We start from the raw sequence: 13,018 nt of genomic DNA, 5'->3' as shown, positions 1-13,018 counted from the left end.
CCTGATCTCGGGAGGGGTGGGGATGACAATCCAGTATGAAGGGGCTTTGGGGTAGCCTGGAACTCGGGAAGTCAGGGAAGGCTGCCTGGAAGAGGTGAGACTTGAGTTGCGGCCCAAAGGTGGCCAAGGTGGGGCAGGGCATTCCAGGGAGGGGAACAGCATGTGCAAAGGCTTAAGTCCCAAAAGCACACGGCATAGTGGTGAGCTGTTCTGAGTTACACAGAGGTTGAGAGAGGAGCAAACTGAGATCAGATGACAAAGAATTTGGAGTTAAGGACTTGACGCTGGGTGCTCTGGGGAGCCACAGAAGGAGGCTGTAGAGCAGGGGAGCGACACGAGTGGATTCGCACTTTAGAAGGATCAGGGGCCCCCGCGTGGAGGCACGAGTGCAGAGGGAGTGGGAAGCAGGGAGGCCGTGAGGAGGCCGCTGCTCAACTCCAGGAGGGAGAGGAAGGGGATCTAATGAGCCGGGCAGCGGGGATGCACTTGAAGGACCCTCAGTGTCCTCCAGGTGCCTTAGCGGCTGGGGGTTGGGTGTGGGAGGAGTCACCCAGGACCACTCCCAGGGGTCCGTCCTGATCCACCGGGCCAGTGGAGGTCCTGTTGCCTGGCCTGGGGCACCTGGGGAGGGAAAGGCTCTGAGGAGGTGCCAGAGCTTGGATGCCTCTGGGAGGGAGGTGTGCAGGAGGTAGGCGGGGCTTGAGGTCTGGAGGAGGGATTCCAGAGCCCCTCTGCAGAAGGTGAGTGGGAAGACTGAAGAGGTGGGGAGATAGACACCACAGATGGGGGCCCACAAGGGAGGCTGAGGGGTGTGGAACCCTAGCAACCAAGTGGGAGCGGTCAGGGAGGGCCGCTGGTGCCCTCTGGGTGTGGCGGGGGAGGTAAGGAAGTGGGGAGTCGAGTGCAGACAAGTCTTCCTTGAAGCCTAGTTGGGAGAAGGAAGGGGAGCCTCAGGATATGGGGGGGGGGTTTCAAAGGCAGGGCTCTGGCGTGCACATCCAATCCAAGGGCCTGGTGCATGAGATGGCTTGTCTGCTGGGCCCGCCTGCGGGGGGACATGGAGGGGGGAGATGGAGGAGACGGAGCAGACCAAGCAGACACTGGCAGGGGTGGGGGGAGGCTCTGGGTGGGGGCAGGATGTTACAGTATTCCACCCCGTAGCCTCGCTGGCTTCTCACAGAGGCCTGCAGATGCAGTGCTGGGCACTTCGCTAAAATGCAAATTCGCGGGCCCTAACCCAGTCTTAGTCAGAATTGGGGGGGTGGGTAGGGGTGGACAATCTGTTTTTTTAACAAGCCTCCCGGTGACTTTTTACAAAGTTGGACACAGAATGTGAGGTCAGTCCAGCGAGCCGAATGTCTCAAGGGGAGTGGCGAGGGCCCCCCAGGCTTGAGTGGAGCACGGGAGCCTCACCTGGCCCAGGGGAGGGGCTCTGCCTAAGGGACCCCTGCTTTGCCGGGGTGTCCCTAGCAGCGCTAAGATGTGGGGGCAGGGGAGTATGGTAGGCACTTAGCCGGACAAGGTAGGTAACGGGACTGGCCAGGCAGGGTGGGGTGGGAGGCCCTGCTGAAGCCCAGGGTCCAGCGGACTCAGAGAGAAGGTGGAGCGGGAGCCCCGGTGTTTCTATTTCCTGGGACTTGGGGCAGAAGGGCGGCAGCGATAGGGAGGGGTGGAGTGGACCACGAAAAGTCACAGGAAGCAGAAGGTGTGGCCCAGGGTGGGTTTAGGGTGCAGCAGAGGCTGGAGCAAAGGGCCACGGGAATGGTGGGGTGAGGCTGGGAAGTGGGGGGGCCCTGCTGTCCTGATTCCGGGAGCCCCCTACCCCCTCAGCATCCCCCAGCTAGCCTAGGGCTGCCCAGAGGCAGGAAGAGACCTGCATGGCTCCAGGGGCTGGGCCTTGGAAGTCACCTGGTCCAACCCTTCACTTCACAGATGAGTTAACTGAGGCCCAGAGAGGGCAGCCACCTGCCAAAGTTCTCCCAGCAAGGCAGAGTTGGTGCCCTTAGGGCAGAGGATGGAGCCAGGACCTCCTTCCCCCAATACACGGGAGAGTGACCACAGGGCAGGGTCCCCGGGCTTTTGGAAAAAGCCCCACTACCTATGAGTCATTGACCCCACCTTGAGTTCAGCCCCGTCCCTGAAAGTGGCCCAGAGGAAGAGAGGAAGGCAGCCCAGCGGCTGTTTCTTCAGGCTTTATTACATGGCGGGGTTGGACACAGCCCGGGGGATCCTAAATGCAGGAGGGGGCTCCTGCTCAGCCCCTGCTACCCCCAGACTCTCCCCTGGGCAAAGGAGGAGTGTCCCCCTTGCCCTTATCACTAGTTCCTGAATGGCCCCCTGCCCCTGCTGAGCCCCCGCCTGCCCCCGCCTGGCCCCTCCTGGCCAGGGCCCTCTGCAGCCAGCAGTGCGGACGGGTGGGAGGAGCCAAGGTGAAGGCTGGGTCACCCTCCCTCTTCTCCCCACAAGGCCAACCCCCACACCCTTCGCCCCATCAATACCTGAATCTCCATCTGGGGCTGAGCAGGTCCTCCCCCTCTGAGGGAAGGGTGAAGGGAGGGCCACCCTCCAGTCTGGTGCTTTGTACACTTCCCCAGGGCTTTCTGGGACCTTGCTCCTCTTTGTAACCTCACAACAACCCTGTGAGGTAGGTGGTGGCGGCGGGGAGAGTGAGCCCATTTGACAGACGAGGAGACTAAGGCTCAGGGAGGAGATGTGACTGGGTCAGGGGGGAGGGTATCGTTCATGCAGCTGGGGGACCTGGGGGAGGGACCATGGGGGTGTGGGAAACACAGCTGGACAGCGCCACACTTGGGCCACACACAGGCGGCTCTGCCCAGGGGTCCCAGGGCCCACCTCGGGCCTTGAGAGGTCCCCAGAGGCGGGGGGAAATCAAAGCCCCACAGGTGTAGACAGAAGTGGCAGGGGGGAGGGTGCTTCCTCTGCCTGGAGCCGGGGGCCCACCCCGAGGTACAAAAATAAAGGATTTCAGTTCGGAACCCCAAGTCCCTGGAGGTGATCTGGGGCCTCACATCCGGGTGCCTCTGGCTTGTAACAGCTAGAAAATAAGAGGGGGAAGGGGGAGGGGGACGGGTGGGAGGGTGGTCAGAACACCAGGAGGGGGAAGAGAGGGTGGGGCCAGTGAGGAGGGGTGGGGCCAGTGAGGAGGGGTGAGGCAAGGCCAGGGGAGGGCAGAGAGGAGATTGAAATGGAGGGAGGGGCAGGGAAGAGAGGGAGAGAGAAAGAGGTAGGTGAGTCACAGGCTCCCTTCTGAGAAGAGGGTGGGGGGCTGAGGCCCAGAGAAGGTGAATTCAGAGCCGAGGAGGGGGAGCAGGAAGGGGACCCGGCTCGCCCATCCGGGAACCCCATGCCCCACCCTGGGTTGGGTGGTGGCTGCCTCGGAGGCCAGAGTCACCACGACTCTGGCCAGGGGGCTGTCAAGGCCAGGTCCCTGCTGTCTCAGGCAAAAGGTCACAGACAGCAGCTGTCTGTCCCCATTTCAGGGGCAACTATGGCCTAGACAGGGACAGTGACTTGCCCAAGGTCACACAGCAGGCAGACAAGATTGAGTAGGGGCTTGGGGGCAGCTGGCCAGGACTTTTTTCTGTGACACCCCGATCCTTAGCCAGCTCTGGCTGATTCCTTGTAGGCCAAGGGAATCCAAGGCTGGCCGTCCTTCCCCGCCCCCTACTGCCCCCAAGAGTCAGGGAACCCCCTTGGCGGGGAGGCTGTGATGCCGGGTTTCCCCTCCCTCCTTCCCAGCCCGGCTCTGGAGCTCTGGTGCTGACGGACGGCTGGGAACGAGGCCGGCCCCCCCGACTTTCCTCTCCTCTCAGAGCCTCGCACCCAAGGCCAAAAACAGGTGAGGGGAGAAAGTCGGCCGAGCTGCCAGGCTCAGGTCCAGGAACAGGAGACGCGCCCCCTCCTGGCTTCCGCCCTCCCTCCAGCTCCGCCAAGGCTACAAACCAGGGATGGCGGCTCTGGGGGGCGGGCGAGGGGCCGAGGAGGAGCCCTCACGGCCAGCGCGGCCTCGGCTCTGAGGGGTGCGCACGGGAACCTGCAAGGAGGAGAGGTGAGGAGGAGGCGAGCAGGGGAGGCTGTGGGCGGGGCGGCCCGGCCCCTCAGCGGAGCCCGGCGGCGGCGGCGGCGGCGGCGGCGGCGGCGGGGCAGGCGGGCCCGGAGGAGAGGCGGCGCCGGCGGCCGGGCCCCCCCCGCCCAGGCCGGGGTGCTCGGGGAGGCGGGGCCGGGGCGCCCGGGGGGAGGGCGCGGGAGGCCGGGCCCGGGGCGGCCCCGGGAGGGAGGTGCGAGCAGGCGGAGAGGAAACCCGGGCAGGGGCAGAGAGGGAAGAGGCAGGGTGCAGATGAGATCCAGGAGGAAGAAGAGGTGGGTGGAGATGAGGCAGGGCCTCCGGCGGGAAGCGGAGGAGGAGGAGGCGGTGGTGGGAGGGAGAAAAGGTTAGCGGGCTCCTGAGATGACAGGGCTGCAAAGAGAAGTGAGAGAAGGAAGGGTTATGCAGGTGAGGCGGCCGGCGCGCGGCGGAGCGAGAGCCCTGGCGGCCCGGCCTCCCCCCGCAGGCCCCGGCCCCCGGGGTTGTGCAGCTGGCTCCAGCGGGGCAGCGGGCGGGAGGCTCCGGCTTGGATTAGCAATCATTCCCCTCGGGGGGTGGCTGCACCTTTCTCCTGTGCATCTGCCTCCACCTGCACCTGCACCTGCTCCTCCTGCCGCCGCTCCTCCTCCAGCTGCTGCTCGGCGCTCTGTGGACCGGCGGCGCACCCAGGGAAGAAAGAGTGGACAGCTAGCAAGGGGCCAGGGCCTGCTGGCGGCTGTGCCCCCGCCCCCGGGGCCCCCCACCTCAGGGCGGGCGGGCAAGACGAAGGCAGGGCGGGGCCCGGAGGCGGGAGAAGCTGGGGCCTCTTGTGCAGGCCCCTGGGAGCCTGGGAAGGGCCTGGAGGAAGGGCCGAGAACGGGGCCCTGCTGGGGCCTCCGGGATCAGTCTGGCCGCTATCACACCGAGCAAGGCCCTCAGGGGAGGGGCGGAAGAGGGGCGGGTGGGTGTGGGGCCAGGGTCGCCTCGAGGGGCACCTGGGAAGGCCTCACTTTAGGAGGACCCAGAGTAGAAATGAGGCCAGGGAAGGCCCAGGGCAGACACCACCCACATCTGGGATGCCCTCCACCGGCTCCCAGAGAGGCAGGAGCAGTGGGCTCACTCTCGGCACCCTTGCAAGGCGGTGCCAGCCACTGATAGGGGATGGCCCTGATGGGGGTGGGGCGGGCAGGGGAAGTCACAGGACGGGGAGGCAGACAGACAGACAGGAAGCCAGGGACCATAAGTCTCCAACGCCCTGAGGAGGAACGGTCTCCCTTCCTCCCCGCCTGGCTTGCTGCCCTGCCCCATCGGCCCGCCCAAAGGCCCTCGAGGCCTCTGACTGGCTCTGGGTTCAGGGTGGCAGGACCTCTGCTCAGCCCCCTCCCCACGGCCCGGCTGTTGCTGCCTCAAAGGCCAGGGCCAGAAACACATGGCTGGGCCCCATGGGGTTCCTGACCCCCCCTCCTGCAGAGCACCTGAGGAAGGGGCCCGGGAAAGGGGCAGGATTAACAGATTTGGCTTCTCTGCCCTGGCCCAGACCAGGCTGGGGACATTTACTGGCCTCTGGGAAATACACTGGCCATTTGGATCCCAGAAGTTCTAAGCCTGATGGCACCACGGAGACGACGTGGTCTACCCTCAGTTCTCAGAGAATATGACGGGGGGGCCAAGAGGGCTGAGGCTTGTCCAAGGTGCCCACACCCCTGGTTTCAAGAGCCCCTTTCAAACGGCATCTAGGTCCCTTCCTGCTGTGCCCTAGGGATGATCCCATTTCACTCCCCCCCCCCCCCCTCCAGCCTGGGCCTGGGTAGCCGGCGTGAGCAGATGGGACCATGGGTGGCATGGGATGGATGGCACTGGCTGTGACTGGGTAGTTATGCGTCTGCGGCAGGAGGGAGGAAGAAGCAGGGATGGCTAGGTGGAGGGCAGGGAGGGGGAGGGAGGCGGGGGGGTAGGGGGAGGGAAGCTGAGGTTGGGGGCTCACCTTGGTTTTGCGGCTGGACTCCGAGCTCAGCCCGTGCGGGGAGCTATAGAGCTCCTTGGACACCACGCACAGGAACTCTGCCTGGTCCTCGCTTCCATAGCTGTAGGAGGAGCTCATGTTCACCAGCTGGCGGAGCATGGGCAGAAAGATGACAGGCTGGGTTGAAGGCGGCCAGCAGGGAAGGGGGACTGACATCAGCACTGGTCAAGATACCAACTTATGTCCTGATCTTGCTGTTCCGGTTCAGGCCCAGCCCCGAGTTTCCATAGGAAGTCAGAGTCTGCTCCCGATCCCCCACCTAGGCGTCAGGTCTGCTTCCAGGTCCAGCCAAGCCCAGGGCGGGGGGTTCCTTGGAAAAAGGCTGCCTTATCTTTGCTGCTCCCCACCTCACCCCAGCCCCAGACCTAGAGGCCATTTTCTAAAAGCAGGTGGAGGCCAATGATGGGCAGGTTGTCCCCCTTCATCCCAGATGTAGCTGAAGCAGCCCCAGAACCAAGTTGTAGGGTAGGGTTGGCATGATGGGGCCCCAAAGAATATTCTGTTCGTTCTTGGAAGCAGAGGTAGAACACGTTGTCCATTCCTTAGGCCAGAGGGCCGATAAGCAGCGGCCCCTGAGCTGTCAGCCCAGCCTCTGGGAGCCCATGCAATTGCCAAAGACTCCCGTAGGCTCTCAAGAGCAGCACCACCTTTGTTCTGGGGTCCCTGTGCTTAACCACAACCACAAGGCCCTGTGCATGACATTCAGCCCCCAGGAACCCTCACCGGACAGGAAGTGAAAACCATCAGCCCCTCTGGCAGACAGGGCTTGAAGAGGTGGTGGAACAGGGATTAGAACCCAGGATCCTGAGTCCTCTCTGGAGTCTTGCAGACTTCCAGACTGATAGTCTGCATGATGCTGGCTGGCTCCAGTGTCTGAAGTCCTACCCTCGCCTAGGGACTTTATCAGTGGCCCTTCCCATCTTCACGACAGTCCTGCGAAGGGAGCACTATTGGCCCACATCACAGATTAGGAAACTGAGGCCCAGAGAGGAGATTCAACTAGCTCAAGGTCACATGGCACGTAAGTGGTGGATCCAGGCCTCTGGCTCCCGGACGGGGCCTGTTCCTCCATCCTGGGGAGACCCGGCCTTCTCCCTTCTTCAACCTCCACAGGCAAGGAGCTACGGGGGGCTGCAGAGAAAGGGCTAGCCGAACCCTTTTCCTTCACTCAGGACACATTTGCCGTTGGGTGAACTTGCTGGCTCGGTTCCTCTGGAAACCTGAGAGGTGCGCCCTGAGCTGCGTGGCAAGGGCAACACCACTTGTGATAAGTGTCTCCTGCTACGTGAACTGCACGTGGACCGGGGGACGATCGGTCACTACGAATCCTCGTGGGAAGCCATTGCTTGGGCTTCCCAGACGTGACGAGGCCGTGACGTGGCCTGTCGCATGCGGGGACCCTGGGAGCTGCACCTGTGCACTTGTCACAGGAGGTGCTGACCCGAGGTGGAGTCCGCTCGCTCATGTGGCTCTGGTCTCCTTGCCCCCGAGCTGTCGTTTGGGGGCCAGAGACTCGCTCGTACTGCTGTGTAGACCCCCCCCCCCCCAGAGAGGATGCCTAGAGCCACCCTGTGGCCCCATGTGGCCTTTCCGAAACCTGGGTCGGCGAGATGGCTGGGGGGCTGGGGCAGGGAACCCAAGCCTGGGGCCGCAGAAGGGAAGGGCCCGCCTTGCCCGGAAGCTCAGGGGTTTCCAGTGTGGCCCCAGGGCCCCCGCGCACCTGCTCGAAGCGCCAGCCGTCGGACATGGTGGAGACCATCTGCGTGAGCTCCTCCTCCTGGCACTGCAGCACACGGTACACGTGCTTGGGGGGGACCTGCAGGCGGAGAGGCGATGTGGAGGACACCCACGGGAGGGGCAGACGCCCCTGTCATCCCCCCGGCTCCTTCTCTCCCCACCCATACCACATGCCCTGAGAAGGAGAGGAGGAGGGGCGGGGGCGGCCAGGGAAGGTGGCAGCCACGTCCTGAGTACCTCCTACGTGCCAGGCACCCGACCTGCTGGATCACTTAATCCTTCCACAAACCCTAGGACTCATGGGATTTTCACCGAGGCTCCGAGGGGGTCTTACTTGCCCACGGCCACCTAGCTTAAATGTGGCAGCGCCGGAACACAGGCGATACAAGGGGGCAGGAAGGACGACATGGAGCCTCCCCACTTCCATCTCCTGGGGCTGGGAGAGGTGGTGCCTCACCACCTGCCCGCCCGCCCGCACCCATGTCTCCCCCAGGGTGGCCAGAGAATCCCTCCGCCTCCTCCTACAGACTGGGCCCAGGGCCCAGGGCCCAAGCTCAGAAATATGAACCCCAGCAGCTCGTGCCCTGCCCACCAGGGGCCTACCTGACCCCAGAGAATGGATCATTTACTCATCCTGCACGGCCCCCACAGGGCCCCCGTCCCTCCACATGGACCCCATTTTGCTTGTGAGGAAGGGAAGAGTGCAGGTCTCAGCACCTCTATATTCCACGAGGGGAAATCAAGGTCCAGAGGAGCAGCGTAATGGGCCCAAGGTCACACCGTGAACAGAGCCGCATCAGGGACAGAACCCAGCGTGCTTCTCCCAGTCTGGGGCTTTCGCTGGGCAGCCCGGGAGCTGGACCACACCCTCCCTTTACAGGCTAGCTTGGCCTCCCCACCTCTCTCATGCCTCCTCCCACCTCCCCCCACCTGCCCCGGCCTCCACTCCCACTGCCCTGCTGGTTTGCTGCTCCTGACCTGTGTGACCGGGTAGTCCTTCTCCTCCATCCGGTCTTTGATGATGCGGATCAGCGGGCCAATGTTGTAGAACTCGGCTTCCTCGAGGACACCTGGCACGGATGGGGCAGCCCCCGGGTCACTCGGTGGCCCCCGTGCCCTCTCCTGTTCTCCGCTTGTCCCCTCTGGCTCCACACCCACTCCCACTCCAGTCATGGGCGGTGATGAGCATCTCTGAGTTCAGGGCTCAAGCAGGAGGGGACGTTTCCTTCCTTGGGTCCCACACTCTCTGTGGAAGGGGTGAGATGCTGCCCCCCAACCGGCCCTGCATCCCTGCTGTGCTGAGCCTGGTGACCTAGGGACACCTGCCAGGGCCCTCATCCGGGGGCTGCTCTAGGGCTGGCAAGAGGCAGAGGCTTGCTGGGACTGGAGCCTAGAACGCCACCACGAGAAGGACCTTGGCGGCCCCCTAGCACATGCTCCCGTTTCTGAAGCACATGCTCAGTGCGGGTACTGGGCTAAGCATTTTATGTTCTCTCCTGCAGTTCATTCTTAGCACTAGAAGTAGGCACCTTCACTGCCTCCACTGAACTGGGGAAACTGAGGGCTGGAAAGAGAAGCAGCTGTCTAAGGCGACATGGCCAGTAAGTGGCAGAGCTGGGATCCAAATTCAAGCTCCTCTGACTTCAGAGCCCATTATAAATGCATCGTCTTTGTGCCCTGCCTCTCCCCCACCCCACAGTGTGCAAAGCCCCTCCCGTGCTCATCATGAGCCCCGGGGGCATGGGGAAGCAGGCATTATTGTCCCTACACAGCTGAGGGAACTGAGAGTCTCGGAGACTAAGTGAGTCACCTTGCCAGTGAAAGCGAGTGGCCCCACACCTTTCGATTCCCCTAAGTCCGTACAGGGCAGGGACCCCTCTGGTCCTTTCCTTGACAGGTCTCTGGGCTTCCTGAGGACAGGGCCCATGTCTGATCGACCCTGCTGTCCCAGGTGCCCACACAGAGGAGGCGGCCGCTGAGTGTTGCTGCCTGAGTTCACCTCGTGAGCCCTGCAGATGACAGACAGCTGGCTAACGTGGCATCACGGGTCCTCAGTGCCGGGTGCTGCGCTAAGTGACAGACCTGTATTAGTTCCTTTTACCCTCACAGCAGCTTGGGAAGGCGGGTGCTATTGTCACCCCATTTCATAGATGGGGGCCTGGAGGCACAGAGGCGTAAGTGACTTTCTTGGTGTCACACAGCCAGTAAATCTCTTCCCAGGTCCTCCGGCCCCTTCGGTGGGGGCCCCGGCCCCATCTGAGGTGCTGGGAGGGGCAGAACTGGGAGAAACCCAGCACCTGAGACAGACATCAGCTGGGACTCAGCTGGAGTGCTCCCCTCCCCTCCCCGCGGGCCCAGCTCCCGGGCCCTGGCTATCTGTGCTCCGAGGAGCCACCCGAAAGCGGCAGGGCTGGTGCCCACAGTGCGTTCTGAGGGTGAAGCCCTAGCCCACTGGGGAGCTACTTGGCCTCGAGATGACCACGTCCCAAGCGGGTCAGGAAGGGAGACCGTGGGCCCCGAGTGAGGAAGGATGGGCTGTGCTAGATGCCCACGGGGTATAAGCACTGGGCCTCAGGACACCTGTTGTCCCAGAACATGTTCTCACCACCCCTAATTTCTACACACAAGTGGAGAAAGGAGAAGTGACATGTCCAAGCTGGCCTGGCTGGGTCAGCTGACCCAGAGCCACGCCCTGGGTCCCAAGGAAGAGTTGACTTGGCCCTGACTATAGTCCCTGCTCCTGGCTGAGGCTTTGCCAAGAGGATATTCTCTCAGGCATGGCTTCCGCACCTATCTGCTGGGGCCAGAAATGGGCATCTATGGGCCTCAGCTGCCCAGGCCCCAGGGGAACCAGACCCCTGCTGGGGAGCAGGCTCCCCTCCCCCACCTCCACCCGCAACCAGCTGGGTGACAGAGGCCGCTGGATTTGGGGAAGAGTCACCTGCTCCACCCACCTGCTGACTGCCAGACCTCACCAGGCATCTGAGATACTGGATCACCCACAGAGAGAGAGCCAGACCTCCTCCTCCCATGCCCATCTCCGCCCCGTTCACACCTGGCTTCCCAGGAGGTCAGGAGAAAAGGCGTCCCTGCCCCCAACAGAGGCGGCCGGCCTCACTGGCTCCCTCTATCTTCTACCTCTCTGTTGGCACTCAGCAAAAGCTCAGGCTGGTCAGCTCGGCAGAGCCCCGAGGCTCAGTCCAGGCAGAAGCCTTGAGATTCAGCCTTTTCAGGGATGAGGAGGCAGGCAACAGGGAAGTTAAATGTCCCCCCACACCCCAACTGGGAGAAATGACTTTGGACCTCCGATGGAAGGCTCTGGCAGACTGCAGAGGGCAGGGCGAGGAGGCAGGTCCCAGCCAGCCCCCCGGCCCAACTCACCCTCCTCAGCCATGTCCTTGTCCAGCACCAGCTTGCCATGCCGGAGAAAGTTCAGGATGGGCCCAAAGTAGGTGGGGTCACGGTCAATGAGGTAGGCCCCAGTCTCATCCTATGGAGATGAAGGGAACAGGCCATGAGAGAGTGAAGTTTCCCCCCACCCCCCACTTAAGGCCCAGTATGGATTGGAGGGAGGGAGTGAACGCAGAGTCTGCTCTTCCCTGCGACAAAGGGGCATGCTGGGGCAGAAAGGCTTTGGGGTCAGAAACACCTAGGTTCAAATCCTGCCTCTGACTTTTCCTCACTGTGTGACCTTGGGCCAGTGACTTGGCCTCTCTGAGCCGAACTCCACTCTCCCGTAACTAGGTGTCATTGTGAGCATCCAGTGGATTCTGAGGGGCACCCGACCCAGAGGAAGGTTCAGTGATTGTCCCTCTTAGAGGCTGTTCCCCTGAAGCCACCCTACACTATCTCCATCAGATCCCCAGTCATTCTGGGGATGTCGGATGTTTACAAGTTTCCAAAGGAGGCGCTACCTCATTGGACAGGCACGGCCTTCAGGGAGGCAGGGCGGGCATCCGTACAACTCTACAGGGGGAAAACGGAGACATCAAGGGGTGAGGGGACTTGCCCAAGGTCACAGCACCAGAGGGTCAGGGAATGAGGGAGAGGGGGCCCTAGAGGTCACCTCCAGACCAGCCTCCTCTGGTTATAGACAGGAGGCTGAGCCTGGAGCAGGGAGGGGTCCGACCCAAGGTCATGCAGGCAGTTTGCAGCAGAGCCGGGACGGGAGCCCAGAAATGGTGCCAGACAGGCCAGGGCTCCTCCCTGATGAAGCCCAGCTCAGAAGGCACCCCAGGACTTCTCCACCCAGCTCCCTGCACTCCTAGGCCACCCACACCCCAAAGGGCGGAGGAAGCAGCCTCAGCAACTCCCTTCCCCAGTGTGGGAGTCCCGTTTGGGAAGGAGGGAAGGCCCTAAAGGAGAGGGAGAGTCCCGATCCCCCAGCCTCCCGGGGTGGGAGGCCAGGACAGTGCTCAGAAAGCTCCAAATGGCCGCGGCCTGGCGTTGTCCCGTTGCCACGGCAATGGGCACATCCCTCACTCTCCCATCCACTTCCTCCTCCCTTCCTCTGGCCAGTTCTTCCTGCCTCCGGCGCTTGGGAAAGAAAACCAGCCGGGTTCCCGGCCAGGCCAGCCCCGATTCCGGCGGGCAGAGGATCCCCGCCCCCGACGGCCGCCCACCGCGCGGGCCTCACCCGGTCCGACTGCAGCTCTTCCCCCTGGCACAGGCGGCTGAGGAAGGACTTCTGCTCCCGGCACAGCGTCTGCCGGGTGGTCAGGAACACCGTGCCCCCCACGTTGAGCCGCACCCACTTGCCCCAGCCGCCCGGCGCGCGGCCGCCCATCCCCGCCGGCGGCGCTGCCTCCCCGGCCTCCATCCTCCCGGCTCGCCCCGGCGTCTGCATCCTCCGGGCGCGGCGGCTGGGGGCGGGCAGGTACCGCGCGACGGGCATGCCGGGAGCTGTAGTCCGCGCCCCGGGGCGGGGCGGCCTGGGTGGCGGGGTGGAGGGGGGGGGTCCCCCGGGCTCGCGAGCCGCCCTCCCAGCCCGACCCACTGCGCGCTTCGTGGGCGGCCCGCAGACCCGGCCTCTAGAAGAAGCCCTTTGGCCAAGTCACGGTGTTTGGGGAAGGTCAGGTTCGAGGTCACTGGGACAACAGTGAGCGCTACTCCAAACCGGCACTCCTGGCTCCTGTGTGTTCACATTACCGTTTTCTCTTTGTCGGGTCTGGGTT

The 13,018-nt window shown here is 63.4% G+C and overlaps 1 protein-coding gene across 1 annotated transcript; it reads right to left on the bottom strand.

Moving 5' to 3' along the window:
- Positions 1-2,177: 2,177 nt before the first annotated feature.
- Positions 2,178-12,704, bottom strand: KCTD17 (potassium channel tetramerization domain containing 17). Its single transcript, XM_032416506.1, is given in 10 exon segments — positions 2,178-3,055; positions 3,964-3,983; positions 3,985-4,037; positions 4,040-4,054; positions 4,670-4,751; positions 6,069-6,194; positions 7,828-7,923; positions 8,823-8,914; positions 11,226-11,334; positions 12,481-12,704. Coding segments are annotated over 10 exon segments (873 nt in total). The 5' UTR covers positions 12,691-12,704; the 3' UTR covers positions 2,178-2,985.
- Between the last annotated feature and the right edge of the window lie 314 nt (positions 12,705-13,018).

This window comes from Phoca vitulina, unplaced genomic scaffold (assembly GCF_004348235.1).
Source record: "Phoca vitulina isolate PV1807 unplaced genomic scaffold, GSC_HSeal_1.0 scaffold19, whole genome shotgun sequence".
In the NCBI taxonomy this organism is placed as follows: domain Eukaryota; kingdom Metazoa; phylum Chordata; class Mammalia; order Carnivora; family Phocidae; genus Phoca; species Phoca vitulina.
This window is presented reverse-complemented; position numbering and strand designations above follow the sequence as displayed.